At 40.4% G+C, this 15,675-nt stretch overlaps 2 protein-coding genes across 3 annotated transcripts in view; one reads left to right on the top strand and one right to left on the bottom strand.

Moving 5' to 3' along the window:
- Positions 1-1,205: 1,205 nt before the first annotated feature.
- Positions 1,206-15,520, bottom strand: LOC137268255 (cleavage stimulation factor subunit 1-like). Of its 2 annotated transcripts, XR_010955024.1 has the most exons (14): positions 15,216-15,516; positions 12,836-12,963; positions 11,719-11,796; positions 10,596-10,688; positions 10,089-10,129; positions 8,524-8,646; positions 7,968-8,090; positions 7,008-7,083; positions 5,702-5,781; positions 4,487-4,642; positions 3,482-3,626; positions 2,919-2,999; positions 1,730-2,660; positions 1,206-1,636 (listed from the first exon to the last, which is right to left on the bottom strand). XR_010955024.1 is itself a non-coding variant. In XM_067802794.1 (13 exons), exons 1-13 carry the CDS (start codon positions 15,272-15,274, stop codon positions 2,548-2,550), a joined length of 1,296 nt encoding a protein of 431 aa, XP_067658895.1. In that variant the 5' UTR covers positions 15,275-15,520; the 3' UTR covers positions 1,206-2,547. The 2 variants fall into 2 exon arrangements, 1 of the variants encoding a protein (XP_067658895.1); XM_067802794.1 differs by having other exon boundaries at positions 1,206-2,660; positions 15,216-15,520.
- LOC137268256 (uncharacterized) overlaps positions 15,394-15,675 on the top strand; it is a 32,673-nt gene continuing 32,391 nt past the window's right edge. The window contains exon 1 of the mRNA XM_067802795.1: positions 15,394-15,651. The gene's annotated coding sequence lies outside the window, so the exon portion shown is untranslated. The remainder of the gene's footprint in view (positions 15,652-15,675) is intronic.

Here is a 15,675-nt window from a genome sequence, read left to right as displayed (position 1 = left end):
TAACAGCATGAGCATAAATGTACACAAATGCGATAAGGTGACATTCGTCCACCAAGTCAGCAAGCCTGGCCACCCGATTGCGTGAGTCGTCCCTTACGACTAGCATCGGTTACTGAAGATAAGTTCTAACCAAGTGTGTGTGATGGGGTTGTATAAGACACCAATACAACTCGGGGTACAGTCATCCAATTTTGCCCACTGAACGTTCTCATATTAAAACACTTAGAGTGAAAGGTCAACAAACTCGTTCAAACTAATAACGGAGTTTTATGAATAATGGAATCTGCATTGACAGTGCTTGACATAATAGTGAGTGAGTTTAGTTTTACCCCGCACTCCAGCTATGTTCCAGCTATATGGCGGCGGTGTGTAAATAATCGAGTCTGGACCAGACAATCCAGTGATCAACAGCATGAACATCATTCTGCGAAATTGGGAACCGATGACATGCGTCAGCCAAATCAGCGAGCCTGAACACCCGATCTCGATAGTCGCCTCTTACGACAAGCATAGTCGCCTTTAACGGCAAGCATGGGTTGCTGAAGGCTTATTCTACCCCAGAGCTTCACGGGTATCTTGACATAATAAACATGACGACAATTTATCCACAGATTTGATTTGTGACAGGATGAAATGCATAAACCAAGTCAGCGAGTGATCACCAGACCTAGCTAAGATACATAGCGTTCACTATATGAACAGCGTTCATGTACCTTAGCTACACCAGACCCCGTTGGCCGAAACGACAGAATCCAGCCAATAACATCAAAGCTTCCAATCTACGAATTCCTGAGATGTGTGGTAAGGTAAATTCGTTGTCCATCAAACTTCCACAAGGGCCATAACTGCGTACATCGGCTGATCGGGATTTGAATATATAAACTAACACAGAGGGTACAACCAAGTTAGTGTCTACCAAGTAAGCTGGGGACAAATATATCTTACCTTCAAACCTGTCTTATTGCGGCGGAAGCATGCTTTTGTTAACCGGCAAAAATCCCAGAATGAGGCATACATAACCTTGCAGACGATACGTATATTCCATTCGGAAAACATCGTGAATACACGGAGTAAGGCATTTTACATCGTTAATCAAGAGGTCGGTATGTTGCAAATGTAATGTCAACAGTTCGGCAATTTAGCGAGTGTGTGTGTTTTATATATCCATAAACATCTTGCAACTAACATCAAAGGTCAAGATTTGATTGACATCTCAGATTACACCTTTATTTATACACTGAGGCATAAATTCAATTCACATAACTTTTCTTAACCATAAGGACGAACATTAAGTGCATGAAGTGAATATTATAATTACAACGTAACCTATAATAAAAATAAAAATGGACATCAAGTCAGGAACAGATATTACTTTCAAAATTTGATCCAGACTTTTGACATTAACTCGGAACAATTTTCTCCAAAAAGTTAACAACAGCAAATGTATAAACTTATCAAAAGAGTCAACATTGTGACCCATCTTTACCCAATTATATTACAGCTGTAACATGGCAAAAGGAAAATTCTGATAAACCAGTGGTTGTTCTCATGAGCAACTATCCAGGCTGGTGGGTGTGATTCAGAGATGCTAGCTTCAGTGGACCTTATAAGTAATCTTTTGTACTTTTGTTCAATTGTTCAGGAGAGGTAACACTACCAGTAGCCACCTGTCTGAACACACTAAGATCAATGATTAACAACTTGTGTGTGTCAATAATTGCTGAGTAATGGAATTTATCTACACATGCTGATAACAGCATGGTGATCATCTAGTCCCACTGTTGAGTGATTTGCTCCACTGATGTGTAAATGAGATGCTTAATTCTTATTCACCTGAATGATCTGCGAAACAAAGACAACTGAAATATCTTAGTTTGGGGCTCAAAATCATGATTGGCATCTGTGGTGATGACATGTTCTCAACCAGGGCACAACCACTTTCATGTTTCTTACATGTATTCAAGTTGTACATATGATGTAAACTTGTACCTCCCATGTCACAGAAAGTGGCCAGAGTGAATAAAGTTCAGTTTATTCATATTTCCTGCTCAGTTTTCATTTAGGCTGCCAGAACAAGTTCTGGTCAGTAAGCTGCCAGAACAAGTTCTGGTCAGTAACGGAATCTGCAGGTGTCCCTGATGAAGATTCTGAGAAACTCAGAACCAAGAACACTCCCTTTATAAAAACAATCAATATGTGTCAAACATGACAATGATGAATGTTGACACACTGAGTGCTGGAAATGAAGGATGTTGAATGATTACTAGAGCTGGAAAGTTTGAGAACATTACGATACTTTGTACTACCATACACTGAACCACAGAAAAGCACCAAAATATGTTGTATCATCATACATCAAAGCAAAACAATTTGGTTTGTAATGTTGTATGTACAATGTGGGCATGGTTTATTTAATAATAAGGCCAATATCAGGCTAATGGATTAAAGCCTACAAACAGCTGTCCCGCACAGCTGTATTGAGACAGATGATCATTCCAGCCCAAATGGTGCAGTTGTCCATGACGATGACGCCGATGATGATGTTGTTCAGTCTGTGGAAGCTTTGCGGTACCAGAAGCGGGCTCTGTAGTCATCTGAACACGTGACGAAGGCTGGCCCCGTTGGAGAGTGGACAATACTGCGAACAACACCATTGTGACCTGGAACAGAGACAAACACTTTCATCATGACACCATCAAATAACAACAAACCAGTTATAGTGATATTTGTGAGTTAGTGAGTTTAGTTTTACACAGCAATATTCCGGCTATATGGTGGCTGGCTGTAAATATTTCAATCTGGATCAGACAATCCGGTCATCAAAAGCATAAGCATCGATCTGCGCAAACAGAAACCAACAACCATAGGGCATGAAATGATTTGACCTGTTCAACACTGGAATAAGAGGTTATGCTCACCCAGAGAAAGGAGTTTCTGTCGTTCAGCATTGCGTGAGTCCCAGCAACACAAACTAGTTGTCTTCTCATCAGGGAATAACACTGTAAAACATAATCAGGAAGGAGTCACAAAGGAGATAAGAAACTCAAGTCTGGTACCTGGCTATTTCCATTCTATTAATATTCCACTTTTGGTAAACTTGACATATCACAACTGAAAATCAAAACAACAACATCTATAATGTTTTAACTAAATGACTACATGTTCAAAATCCAGTGATATGTACATCCATACATATACATACAGAACTGGGCCCATTTACATACAGTAATAATTGAAGTAAAAAGATGTAATTAAAGCTATTACAAATTAGCTCCAGACAAGAACAAATTGTCAAACTTAGAGAAAGAAAGAAAAAATTGAAAAAAGAAAAGGGAGGTAAGTCTGCTAAATCTGCCTGACCACAGTTTTCAAACCTTCAGTACGCTGAAGAAAAAAGTGCTGTTTAATATTTCTCAAAACTTTTGGCTTATGCTCTAGATAGAAGACAGAGCGACAGTCACACAGGCACTTGGGGACATACCGTAGTCCTCAGTGTGGTTGAAAACGGCCTGAGTGCGATGTTCCTGCTTCCCTGTGGCTCCAGCACCAGTGTACATGATGAGGCAGCGGTTAGTGGACAGCTCCCACAGCTTGACAAGCGAGTCCTTGCCACTCGACAGGATATACTGTAGTGATACACACAATGATTTACATATGGTAGTCAGGATTTTATGATAAAAAGGATTTGAAAAACTAACAGGTTGGTTGGTTTGTTGTTTTACACCACGCTCAGCAATATTCCAGTTACATGGCGGCAGTTTATTGATAATTGACTACAGACCAAACAATTCAGTGATCAACAGCATGGGCATCAATCAGTGCCACTGGAATGAGATGATGTAAGTCCGAGGCGACCACCTGATCCCGTTAGTTGCATCTTGCAAGCCTGGCTTGCTAAAGACCTATTCTAACCAGGATCTTCACGAGCCAGATGGACATGTACACCATGAAAGGCAGTCAGACATGTGGTACTGTGTTTACAAGGAATACCCCAGAATGCCAGAGTAACAGGCATGAGATTCTCGATTCAGTGGGTGCCCATTAGAGAACTTTAATTCAGCATGCTGGGAAAACACAACATTTACTGGGAAATATTTATTCCCGAGAATGTAAGTGGTACAAGAATGCAACTCCACATTCACTAGGAAACCTTAATTCTATTAGTCTCTATTCCTTGGAAATCCTTTTCTTTCAAACATATGCATGAGGCACTGTTTGCTCGAGAACTGTAATTCAACATTCTGTGGAAACAAGAATGACACACAACATTTCCTGGGAACTATTTATTCCCCAGACTATAAGCGGTACAAGAATGCAATTTCACATTCCTTGGAAATCCAGAGGCACAACCATTGGATTCTGCACTTAAAAATGGGACTCTTTTTCCCTAGATTCCCACTGTGACAGGAAGAAATCACTGAAGTTCCAGGGTAACTTTTACACGCTTGACAGAAGTAACTATGTTTCATGATCTATAAAATCATACCTTGGAATTTCTGGAGAATGTGACTGAGCAGACTTCATGTCCGTCATGGGCGTTCTTGAATGTGTTGATACATCGGTGACTGACTCCGTCCCACACCTTGATGCTTCCATCCTTGGAGCAGGTAGTGAACAGATTTGCATTGGGGCTCCAGTTTACCTGCAAAATAAGCCAGAGACTGACACATACATCAACGATAGCTAAACCTTTAGCTAAATGTTTAGTGTAGGAACCAGCACACGAACACCTTTCAAATTTCTTATGTGTCTGCAAGCCTACTAATTGTGCCGAGTAAATGTACAACTGAAATGATGAACCAAGTGAGTTTAGCTTTATGCTGCGCTCACCAATATTCCTACAATGTGAAAATAATCAAGTCTGACAAGACGATCATTGATCAACAGTATCAGTATCAATCTGCGACTGGGAACCAATGACTTGTGTCAACCAAGTGTGCAAGCCTGACAGCCCGATCATGTTACTCGGCTCTTACAACAAGAGTAGTCGCCTTTGGAATTCAATGATATGTCAGCCAAATCAGCGAGCCTGACCACCCAATCCTTTTAGTTGCCTCTTACGACAAGAATAGTTGCCTTTGGGAATCAATGATATGTCAGCCAATTTAGCGAGCCTGACCACCCAATACCGCATCTTGCGACTAGAATAGTCGCCTTTGGGAAGTGAAATGAAATTAAATGATGGATGTCATCAGTGAAGCGTCTGAACCTAAACACTTTAACTGCTCCACAAAGTGTAACTTGATAGAACTCTCCAAAAATCGTAGTGAAAATGTGCCACTGGAACAAAATTCTGAGGATGTGAAGAAACAGATTTCAAAGGCTGTGAATGAGTTTAAATTTTTGGCTGTTACAAGCAATAGTCCAGTAATATCACAGAATGGGACTTAACACACAGTTCCCATATTGGGAATTGAACCCAGGGCTTTGGCATGACGAGCAAGAACTCTATCCACTTGGCTAACCTACCATCCCTTTGAAAGGCTTTACCAGTGTTATCAGTGGTTGATACAAAGCATACTATGCTAGTGTGGTTTGAATGCAGACTGCATCCTACCACAAAAATGACAGAGGGAACTACAAAGGATTCCAATATCATTCGCATAAAAGAAAGAGATAAGCATAATAAATATGAGTCAGGATGGGGAAAAATCAGGATACTTATTAAAACTGAATCACAACACAGACTAAAGACACTTACAGATGTGACTGGTCCTTCATGCTGTCCACTAGGGTCGTGTGACACAAAACACTGGAATGTATTCACATCATACAGCCGTACTGAAACAATTGATGAAACGAGCCATATTTTCAGATGCTAAGATCAATGCATGTCATTCCTAACACATACTGAATGTAGCAAAACATCATATGCAGCCACCTGCATTTATGTTTGAATTTCACATTCCATTCATCAAAAAACAAAATGGAGAAATGATGGGTAATTCCTGGGTAAAAGAAATGTGACAACCCTTGGCATTAACATGTTTGATTGATTATTTAATGCCACGTACAGAAATATTCCACCTTTAACAGCTCTCTGTCAATTAAGGCTGGTACAGACAATCCAGTGATTGAAATCATGAATTTTGACCTGAGGCCATGGGAGATAATTCTATTGATATCAGGCCTACCATACAAATGGCACACAAATCATCAAAACTGAAGTCATATACACCAAAACAGAACAAAAATCACCCAAAACTGCAACAATATCCTCTTAAACCCCAACAAACCCTCTGTAGCAGAAATCTAATCATTTGAAATGGATACAAAACTCATGCATCAGCTACAACAGCGCCTGAGAATGGTCGGTGAGTCACAGCACCCAAAAACGGCAGCCATTCCATCCCGCAACAGCTTAAATATCATCAATGATGGTGGTGAGGGGAGGCGAACAGGCTTTAGTCAATAATGTTTCAAAATTTGATATCAGGATTAGCTCATCAACTCCCTATTGTATTAAGCTTCAAACCTTGTTCAAACGTCTCAGCATCAGGTTTGCAATTCTGCACAATTGGTTCACTGCTTGATCACCGTTTGTAAGGTAGGCCTGGATATGCAACCTCCATATTTCAGTGAGTGAGTTTTCTTTACATCACATTTAGCTATATTCCAGCAATGTCACAGCAGTTGACTCCAGAAGTGGGGTAACACATTGTACCCATGTGGAGAACTGAACCCAGGTTTTCGGGAAGTGAGCACTTGAACCATAAGGCTATCCCACCATTCCATATTTCAATGAATGTGATGCTGTAGATAGCAACACCACAGTGATGTACAGAGATGTGTATTTGGAACGTTCAACACTATTAATGAGGATACCAAACTGTCTAAAGTTATTGATATGAGCGATTAGGACACAAGGATTTCATTGAGTCAGCAAATCTGACCTCCTGATCCTGTAAGAGTTGCCTGTCATGACAAGCATAGGATGCTACAGGCCAGTTTGAACCCATATCTTCACAGGAAGGCATCACTGCAAGCAAACAGAGTCTTTTACTTACATGTGGGATGCTCAGTGCCGACAAGGACGTAGTCTCCTGAAGGATGGAAGTTGATACATCGGACTTGGGCTGCTTCCTGGAATTGGGGGAGGACACAGGGATGAATGAGTGAGTATGGTTTTATGCCGCTTTTAGCAGTATTTCAGCAAGATCTCAACGGGGTACCAGAAATGGGCTTCACACTTTGCACCAGTGTGGGGATTTGAACCCAGACTTTTGACGTGATGATCTGACACTTTGACCACTTGGCTAACTCACTGCCCCAACATAAGAATGGACACTGTGATGAAGAACTCAGTACATAATCAAACCTGACAAGTCTTCACTTTTCATTTAACAGGAATACTTATTTGGTAAACAAGTACTTTTTTTCAAATAAAATTTATATTTTACGATGACTTACGATGACTTTAAGCAGTCTGGAAATGAGATAATTGCAGGCTTATTTCTATCAGGCAGAGGTAGTATTTGTATCATTCACACAGTGAGTGAGTGAGTGAGTGAGTGAGTGAGTGAGTGAGTGAGTGAGTGAGTGAGTGAGTGAGTGAGTGAGTGAGTGAGTGAGTGAGTGAGTGAGTGAGTGAGTGAGTGAGTGAGTGAGTGAGTGAGTGAGTGAGTGAGTGAGTGAGTGAGTGAGTGAGTGAGTGAGTGAGTGAGTGAGTGAGTGAGTGAGTGATGGCATTTTTAGCACTTTCCAGCAATATCAATGCCAGAAATGGGTTTCACCAATGTGGGAAATAAAACCCAATCTAGCATGGTGAGTGAACACCTTAACCACTAAGCTACCCCATCTCCCCTATATATTCACCTTCAAAAGGTTTACTGTACACAATCACGTAACATCTTAATACATACTGTAAATGACACTGATACAATTTTGTAGAAACCATGCAGCCACAAAAGATTTCCTCCCATGTGATTGCCAGTGTATTTCATTCTGGAATGTGCCACATCCCCTACCTGCATACTCTTGTAGGCTTTCTTCACAGAGGGCTTGGAGAACTCGAAGAATCTGATGCTGAAGTCGGTGCTCCCTGACGCAAGGATCTGGTGGAAAGGATGGAAGTCCAGGCATGTCACCTCCTACAGAAAGAAACCAATGAACCAGTGATCGGGAATGTGTTTATCCCAGATGATCCACAGATAAACAAGGACAGTATGAAGCATGATCGTATGAACAGTCCTATCTCATCAAACACGAACTATCTCAAATATGAACCCCTTTTCCAATATCTGTAAGTCTGAACAGGTTAAATCTGAACACCTTTCTAATTTCAGTGAGTCTGAACAATTTAAATCAAAACCGCTTTCCCCTTTTCAGTGAATCGGATCCTATTAATCTGATCCTGTTCAGTCCATCATAGCTGGATGCTGATAAAGAGCGTGGAGTCATGTGTAAGCTCAGGTATGGTCGTGACAAACAAAACCAAAGTTAATCCTGAACTTAAACCCAGTGATAGGTTTCTGACACACCTAAGGGCAGCAACTCTCCATTTTGATGCATCTGATGTCTTACCCCACTGTGATCATACAGCGTCCTGATGACAGGGTGATTCTCCATCTGCTGTTGGGGTGTTTCCATAGCAATGATTTCGGCAGGTGTGGCACTTTTCGCCAACATTCTCTCCACGTCCAGGATCTACCAGAAACACATTACACACACTCATTTTTCTAATATACATTCAATTTCAACAAAAGAAAAGGCAGATCAAAGATAACAGGAGATAACACAACATAGATCAGCATCAGTACACTGGTCCAGCAGAACCTGTGAAGAACTGGTGGGTAAGAATTGCTCTTCAACAACCCATGCTTGTTGCAGGAGTCAACTAACAGGATCACTGACTTGGTTGTCATCATGTCCCAGTTAAGTAAACCGATGCCCATGTTATTAATCCAGACTCAATTATTTACAGACAACTGCCATATAGCTGAAATATTGCTGATTGAGATGTAAAACTAAACCCACTGACTTCCAGCAGAACAAATTCAGTCAGAATATAAGTTGATATTACTGGAAACAAAAGTTCCTGTTTAACTATTAATCACTTTTCTTGACAAAGGTAACCATTTCCTTTACAAAAATTTTCTTTGCAATAATGATTTTCAATACTGTGTGTATGTGTCTTAAATATTTCAAAAACATATCCTGACAAGGATATGCAAGGATAAGGATATGCCACCCCTTATGACATCATGAGCATTGATCTTTGATGTTGGGACACAATGATATGTATCATACATATCAAGTATAAGAAGAAAGAAAGGGGCATGTGCATCAAATGCAAGCCCCTAATTCTGTTGGTCATATCTTTTGATAAAAATGGTTTGCTGAAGACGGACTGACACAGATCTGCACCAGCCAGTGACTGATGGAAGACATGAGCACTGATCCATGCAACCAGGATGATTGGTATGACTGGATGACATATAATATACCATGTCAGACAGCATGACAAGCCTTCAAGAAATAGTTAGAAATACAAATAAATTTCAGCTGAAAGTCCAGACTACATACTTATGGAGACAGAGACACAACCAGTAGAACCAAACACTTCTCAATAACCTCTCTAAACTAAACACCTCTCTAAATTGAACATCTAACAATCACCTCTCTAAATTGAGCATCTCTTGATAAGCTCTCTTAAACTAAAGCTGTCTCACCGCTGTGTACTGAACATCTAAACTAATCACTTCTGTAAACCTAATTGGACACGATGATAACAATAAGATCCTTTTCACTATCTCATTCCAGATATACAGTGCTGAAAGCAACAGTTGTGTCAGGCAGTATGGATATTGCAACATGTGTCATATTTGGCATTTCACTTTCTTAGCAAAGTACACATTATTGTACCTTTTCTGGTTGAGTCCCGTCCGAGATTCGAACCCGCACCCTCTGAGTCAGGCACCTAATCGCCAGCACACAGTCAACTGCCTAGCCCACTCTGTGAAATCCTAAATATGACAGATGTAGCATTTGACCACTTTCTAAACGGCATTGTGTAATCACAGTGTTGATATTCGTTGTGCAGGTATATGATTCACAGTGAAGAGGTAAAGTAGGAATATTCAATTTACCTTAATGGAAGCATCTTCTGACCCTGTAGCTATCAGCTGACCTGCGAAGGATGCAGAGAAACAGCACATCATATGGATGACTAGCATTATCCAGTTTACTTGGATGGGATTAAGAGAGTAGTGAGTGAGTATGGTTTTACGGCGCTTTTAGCAATATTCCAGCAATATCATGGTGGGGGACACCAGAAAAGGGTTTTCTGTCAGATCTTCGACCTGTCAAGCAAACACTTTCCCCATTAGGCTTCCCCATCACTCCACATATATACAGAATTTCTTCGCTGATTGCATATATCGGCAATCAATAATTGTTTCATATGTATATTTCTTTGATCACTTAGCTGATTATTTAATGAACTGGTCCCCCGTCTGACAGCCTACAGAATTTATCCACTGATTTGCCTGATTGTGTATATCAGCAATCAATAATCGTTTTGTAAGAATATCTTGTTCAACTTTTTAGCTGATTATATAATAAATTGGTCCCTATCTGAAACCATTTTAGCTGACCTGTGTGGTGGAAGGCCCCTGCTCTACATGGCCCCTTGTGAGCTGTTACATAGCATGTCTCGTACAGTGCAGCCTCTGCAGAAATTGTCTGAACTGAAAACAACAGAGAGTGACTTTTAAAACCATGTCAGATTAGAGTCAGAAAACTCCACTGTAAAGCATGCATCGAGGTTTTGTTGCTAAGTATCATAAGATTGGAGAATCCAGTTTGAACCCTTGATGAATGGCAAAGGGAAGCAACTCTTCACAACTTATGCCACATATCTGACCACTACAAAATGCATAAACTATGAAAACATTCAAGCAATTACAATTTTAAGAGTTAGTTTAATAAATACAATACATAATACAGACATTATTGCTTGCCTATATGTTTCTGCTTTGTAATGACACTGGCAGGAACAAACAAGCATTAGGAGGAAATTTATGAAAGTGAAATTCTGTAGCATGACATTTCAACATATATTCTAACTTCTTCATCGAGCAAATGAAAGCTTGAAAGCAGAGATAATATTTTTATGCACATATGACCCCTCATCCTCAATATCTTCAGGGTATACGTTCTGACAATTCTCCACTATACACTGGATGCATCAACGGCTTGGACTGATGATTTTATTACCTCCCTTGGCTGGCTTTCACACAGCGTCCAATCAGGTGTCCATACTGAGAAGTTGAGCGTACCAATCACAGCTCACTTTCGCTTCTTAAATTATCAAAATGATAAAACTTGGCAACATAAATCATGCAGAGATACTCTGAAAGAGGTAGAAGGAATTCTTGGGTATATTTTCCTTATAGTTTCCGACCTGTCATTTTCTCTGTATGATTTCTAATAATCTGAGCTGCACTGCAAACAAACCTTTGTGGCTGCGACCACTATCCTTCGAGACACCAAGCTCACTTGTAACAGCAGCTTAGCTGACTGGCTACTGTTAAAATGCCAGCAAAGGGAGGTAATAAAATTATCAAGCTGTAGATGCATCCAGGGTATAGTTGAGATTTATTGGAACGTATATCCTGCAGATATCAGGGATGTCAACCATTCAACCCCTCTCCCATCTGATCACTTTAACTTCATAAACCTTTTTGTGAACCCACAGAAAAGCACATCATTCCTCACCCTCGGTCTCGAACTCGAGATCAATGCCAGAACCAGGGGCAACCATGTCCGGGTTGAGAGAACGGGATTCATTTTGATCTGGAACAGAACCACGACCATGGTTATCATGTCTGTTAACAAAAAAGTCATCAACATCGCAAAAAAACAATTCATATCTGGGTCTAACACCTAAAAGGCACATCTGGGGATCAAGCTTGAAATATGTACCAAGTTTGATGAAGCTACCATGTATAGTTTAGGAGATCTGTTCTGGGCAAGATGACATTCTCATAGTCACAGCCTAAGTCATGTTTTCATGGAAACTGCAAAACATAAAATTCATTTCTTGCTCTAACCCTCAAAAGGCACATCTATTGATCACACTTGACATGTGCACCAAGTTTGGTTAAGTTATCATGAATAGTTTTGAAGACATGCTTCGGAAAAATCATGGCTGACGCAAGGACGGACGGACGGACGGAACTTGTTTCTATATCCCCTGCAACTTGGTTGTTGCAGGGGATATTTTACAATTTATAGGAACCTGTTTAGATCTGAGTAAGGATTCAACATCTCATGCTAGTTGTAAGAGGCAACAAACAGAATCAGTGGTCAGGCTTGCTGACAAGATAATGCATGATACTGAATGCCAATGGTAGAGATTGATGCTCATGATGAAGATCACTGGTTTGTACCATGTCTGGTAATGAGTTGCTATTTACAGACCACTGTCATACAACTGGAATAGTGCTGAGTGCAGTGTTAAACAATACACTGGGCCGTGGTGGACAAGCTTCTGATCCAGCAAGCCTGGAGGTGCCAGGATTAAACTCACTTGTGGCTGGGTGTAAAACCCTTGGCAGGGGTTCAATTTTGTTTTAAACTGCCACTTGCCACTGGGCAAGTAAGCTTAAGAATGTAACTTGGCCTAACTTGGCCTGACAAAATCATGAACATGACAATATTAAAGAGTAAATCAACAAGGTATTTGATGTTATTTCATCGTGAAATTTAATAGCCCATGGACAAGTAAAGATACCATTATTTGATTGCCCGAAATGAATACTGACTTGTCCCGGGGATGGGGTGATGGGATTTGTTAACCTCTGCTTGGAGTCAACTTTGTGTGCAGACTTACCATCCTCCACTTTGAGTCCCAGCTTCATCAGCTGCAGCAGTCTGTCAGAGGGGGGGCATGCGGGGTGGGGCTTGATGACACTCGCAAATGTTGCTGCGAGTTCCTTGTGCCCATCATAGATAAACTGGCTGAAATCGCACCAACACAGGTGATGAGGTTTAGAGGAAACACAACACTAGATGGTCGCATTAGTAGAGATTGAACTGTGTGGACAACTTTTCCAAAACATGTCAAGAGAGGTATGAATCTTTATCACTACTTCTATGGGGACGTCTTCAAATCGCAATGTAGTAATAGTAATACCACACTCCATCACTGTACACATTGGGACTTTAAAGCCAAGGGAGATAACCTGTCAGGGCTCACTTTCAGAGACATTACCTACTTGCACCATGTGCAACCTAAGATACTGACCAGGCTGCACCAGACTTACAATATAGGGTGGTAAAATGTTTCGGTGAACATAAACAGAGTTCCATGATGCAGTGCCTATGAAAACATAGCAACACAGACACAGCTGAACCCTGTTTACAAGCACGGTCATGCCAAGATGGGTCTATGAATAGCAAGTTTCAGTATAGAAGAAAGACGAGCTGACATATTTATGCTTAGAATGTTATATTTACTGTTGATTTAGTTCTAAAAAAACTGAGAACTTTCGCAAGTTTTACCCATATCTTGGTTGCACTTTGTCATATTGGGTTGCACCAGTGTAACAAAGCAATAAATCAAGCACTGTCTGTGTTGTCTCTTCGCAATATGCTTGAATCTTTGTTGTTTAACGCTGCTTAAGCAATATTCACCTATATGACTTGACAGTCTATTGGTTAATGCCAAGAGTTGGGATGTTATAACATGTCGGACTGACCACTCGATCCTGTGGTCTCTGTATCACTAGTATCAGTATAAAGAACAATAACAAAAAAAAACAGAAATATTTTCATCAGATACAATAAACATGTAAAGCAGAGAAACAATCAGGTTTCACCAAAGATGAATTAAGTTTTAACCTTATTCTCCAGCAATGGAAGTTTGGAATGATCTAATCAGACTCCAAATGCAGGGATCAGACCAGACTTGTTCAGAGAACCATCTTCTACCCCATGGGTTTCCCCAACAAAACTTGTCATAAATGCTACAGTAAGTTATTATCAATACACTGTTTCCAAAATTTATGAAAAGTACATCTAGCTTATTGTGATCTACCACTGATGACGTACCCACTCATCATTATGAAAGTAATCTGAAAGCACAAACCACATATTATGGCTGAAGGAGTTTTGTTGGTATGGGTACCTGCTCAGAAATGATCTAAAAACAGAATACAGAGCTGTAACCTAGGAGAAGTCTGTTCTGCACTGCACTGGTTTCTTGACTGCATAGAAACTACCATACTGCTATGCGAGAGTATACTTCATGCTGCCGCTAGCAATACTCCAGTAATAACACAACAGGGGACACCAGAAATGGGCTTCACATGTTGTACCAATGTGGGAAATCAAACCCAGGCCTTGTGTGACAAGCTGGCACTTTAATTTTAAAACAATTAAGGTTACCAAATTGCACCATTGTACGAGATGCATACCAGCATGTTATACAAAATGAGTGCATTCAATAACATTAACCTATTCCCATTCTTCGTGTTGGACATTTTTTATCCAAAAAGCACTCATGATCAGGTGAGCAGGAATAGCATAATGATTCAGCATGTTTTCAGTTTGGGTTGAGTAATATGGATCAGGGTTTGGGGCACTGTGTGCTATTCTTTATTACAAATTGGGCTAGAATGGAGTTTTCCAGGTGCAGCACCAGTCAACATGCAGAGCAGTTATCTCCACCCATTGGGATCATTAGGGTTAGGCGCCCTTTACGATTTTTGGGGCTAGGGTTAAGCACCCTTTATGATCCTTAGGGTTAGGATTAGGCTTGGGGTTAGGGTCTGGTACCATTTCTGATCTTTAGGGAGTGCTAATTAATCTGAGAAAGTGTGCTTGGTATAGCGCAGTATTCTCCCAATTTCTCTGGTGTACATTTCTGTATGCCGAACTATTTTTTGTTCTCTGTCACAGACATGTCTGTGCTAAACAGGCCAACAACGACCCTTCTGTCTGGACACATCACTGTTTAGCATTCATTAACAACATTGCTATATTCAATAACAATGTTTATAGGCCAGCCCTTTCACTTCCGAATCTCTTTATCTGTTCTTCATAAATTGTTTTGAGTGAAATTGTCGGAAAGATCCCAAGACATAAATAGATGTTTCTGTTGGGGGAATGACCAGCAACCATGCTTTGTGAAAGGGGCTACAAATACACCTTAAATTGGCGGATTGATAAATGCAAATAGTGCGAGTTACTGATCTAACGAAATGTCACACCTGATAATCAGTCTGTACAAGAGGTCTCTTTGTTTAACTTCTAATTCAGCTGTCTTCATGTTGCTCGTGTTGGGGATTCCCTTACGACACACAGACGGAAGTACTCATCGTTGATCAACGCCGTATTTTGTGAACCAGTTTGCTGAACCTGTTTCAGTTTATAAGCACCGGCAACTCTATGCGCATGTAAATGCCTCACAAAACCAACAACAATTACTGCATCGCCAATTTCATATCAATAACAACCAGTATATGCAATATAAAACTTTTCTAGACATGTAAAATTGAATATAGCGGAACTATTTTCTTTATCGTTCAATGCGGACGAATACTGTCACTTTTCTCAGCGTACCGGTTTCTATTTTTAGAATCCATGAGGATTTCCCTGGATCTGGCCAGTGAAGAGCTGACGTGTTTGCCTGAGTTTGCACAACAGGTAAGTTCATCTAATTCATTATTT

Source organism: Haliotis asinina, chromosome 16, assembly GCF_037392515.1.
Source record: "Haliotis asinina isolate JCU_RB_2024 chromosome 16, JCU_Hal_asi_v2, whole genome shotgun sequence".
NCBI classification, from domain to species: Eukaryota; Metazoa; Mollusca; class Gastropoda; order Lepetellida; family Haliotidae; genus Haliotis; species Haliotis asinina.
This window is presented reverse-complemented; position numbering and strand designations above follow the sequence as displayed.

Excerpts from the sequence above, each read along its gene's own strand:
- LOC137268255 (XM_067802794.1), bottom strand. The coding sequence starts at position 15,274 with ATGAAGACAGCTGAATTAGAAGTTAAACAAAGAGACCTCTTGTACAGA. Across the intron at positions 5,782-7,007 it reads CGGCACTGAGCATCCCACAT|TACGGCTGTATGATGTGAAT; the intron begins GTAAGTAAAAGA and ends CAATTGTTTCAG. Across the intron at positions 3,000-3,481 it reads CAACCACACTGAGGACTACG|TGTTATTCCCTGATGAGAAG; the intron begins GTATGTCCCCAA and ends TATGTTTTACAG.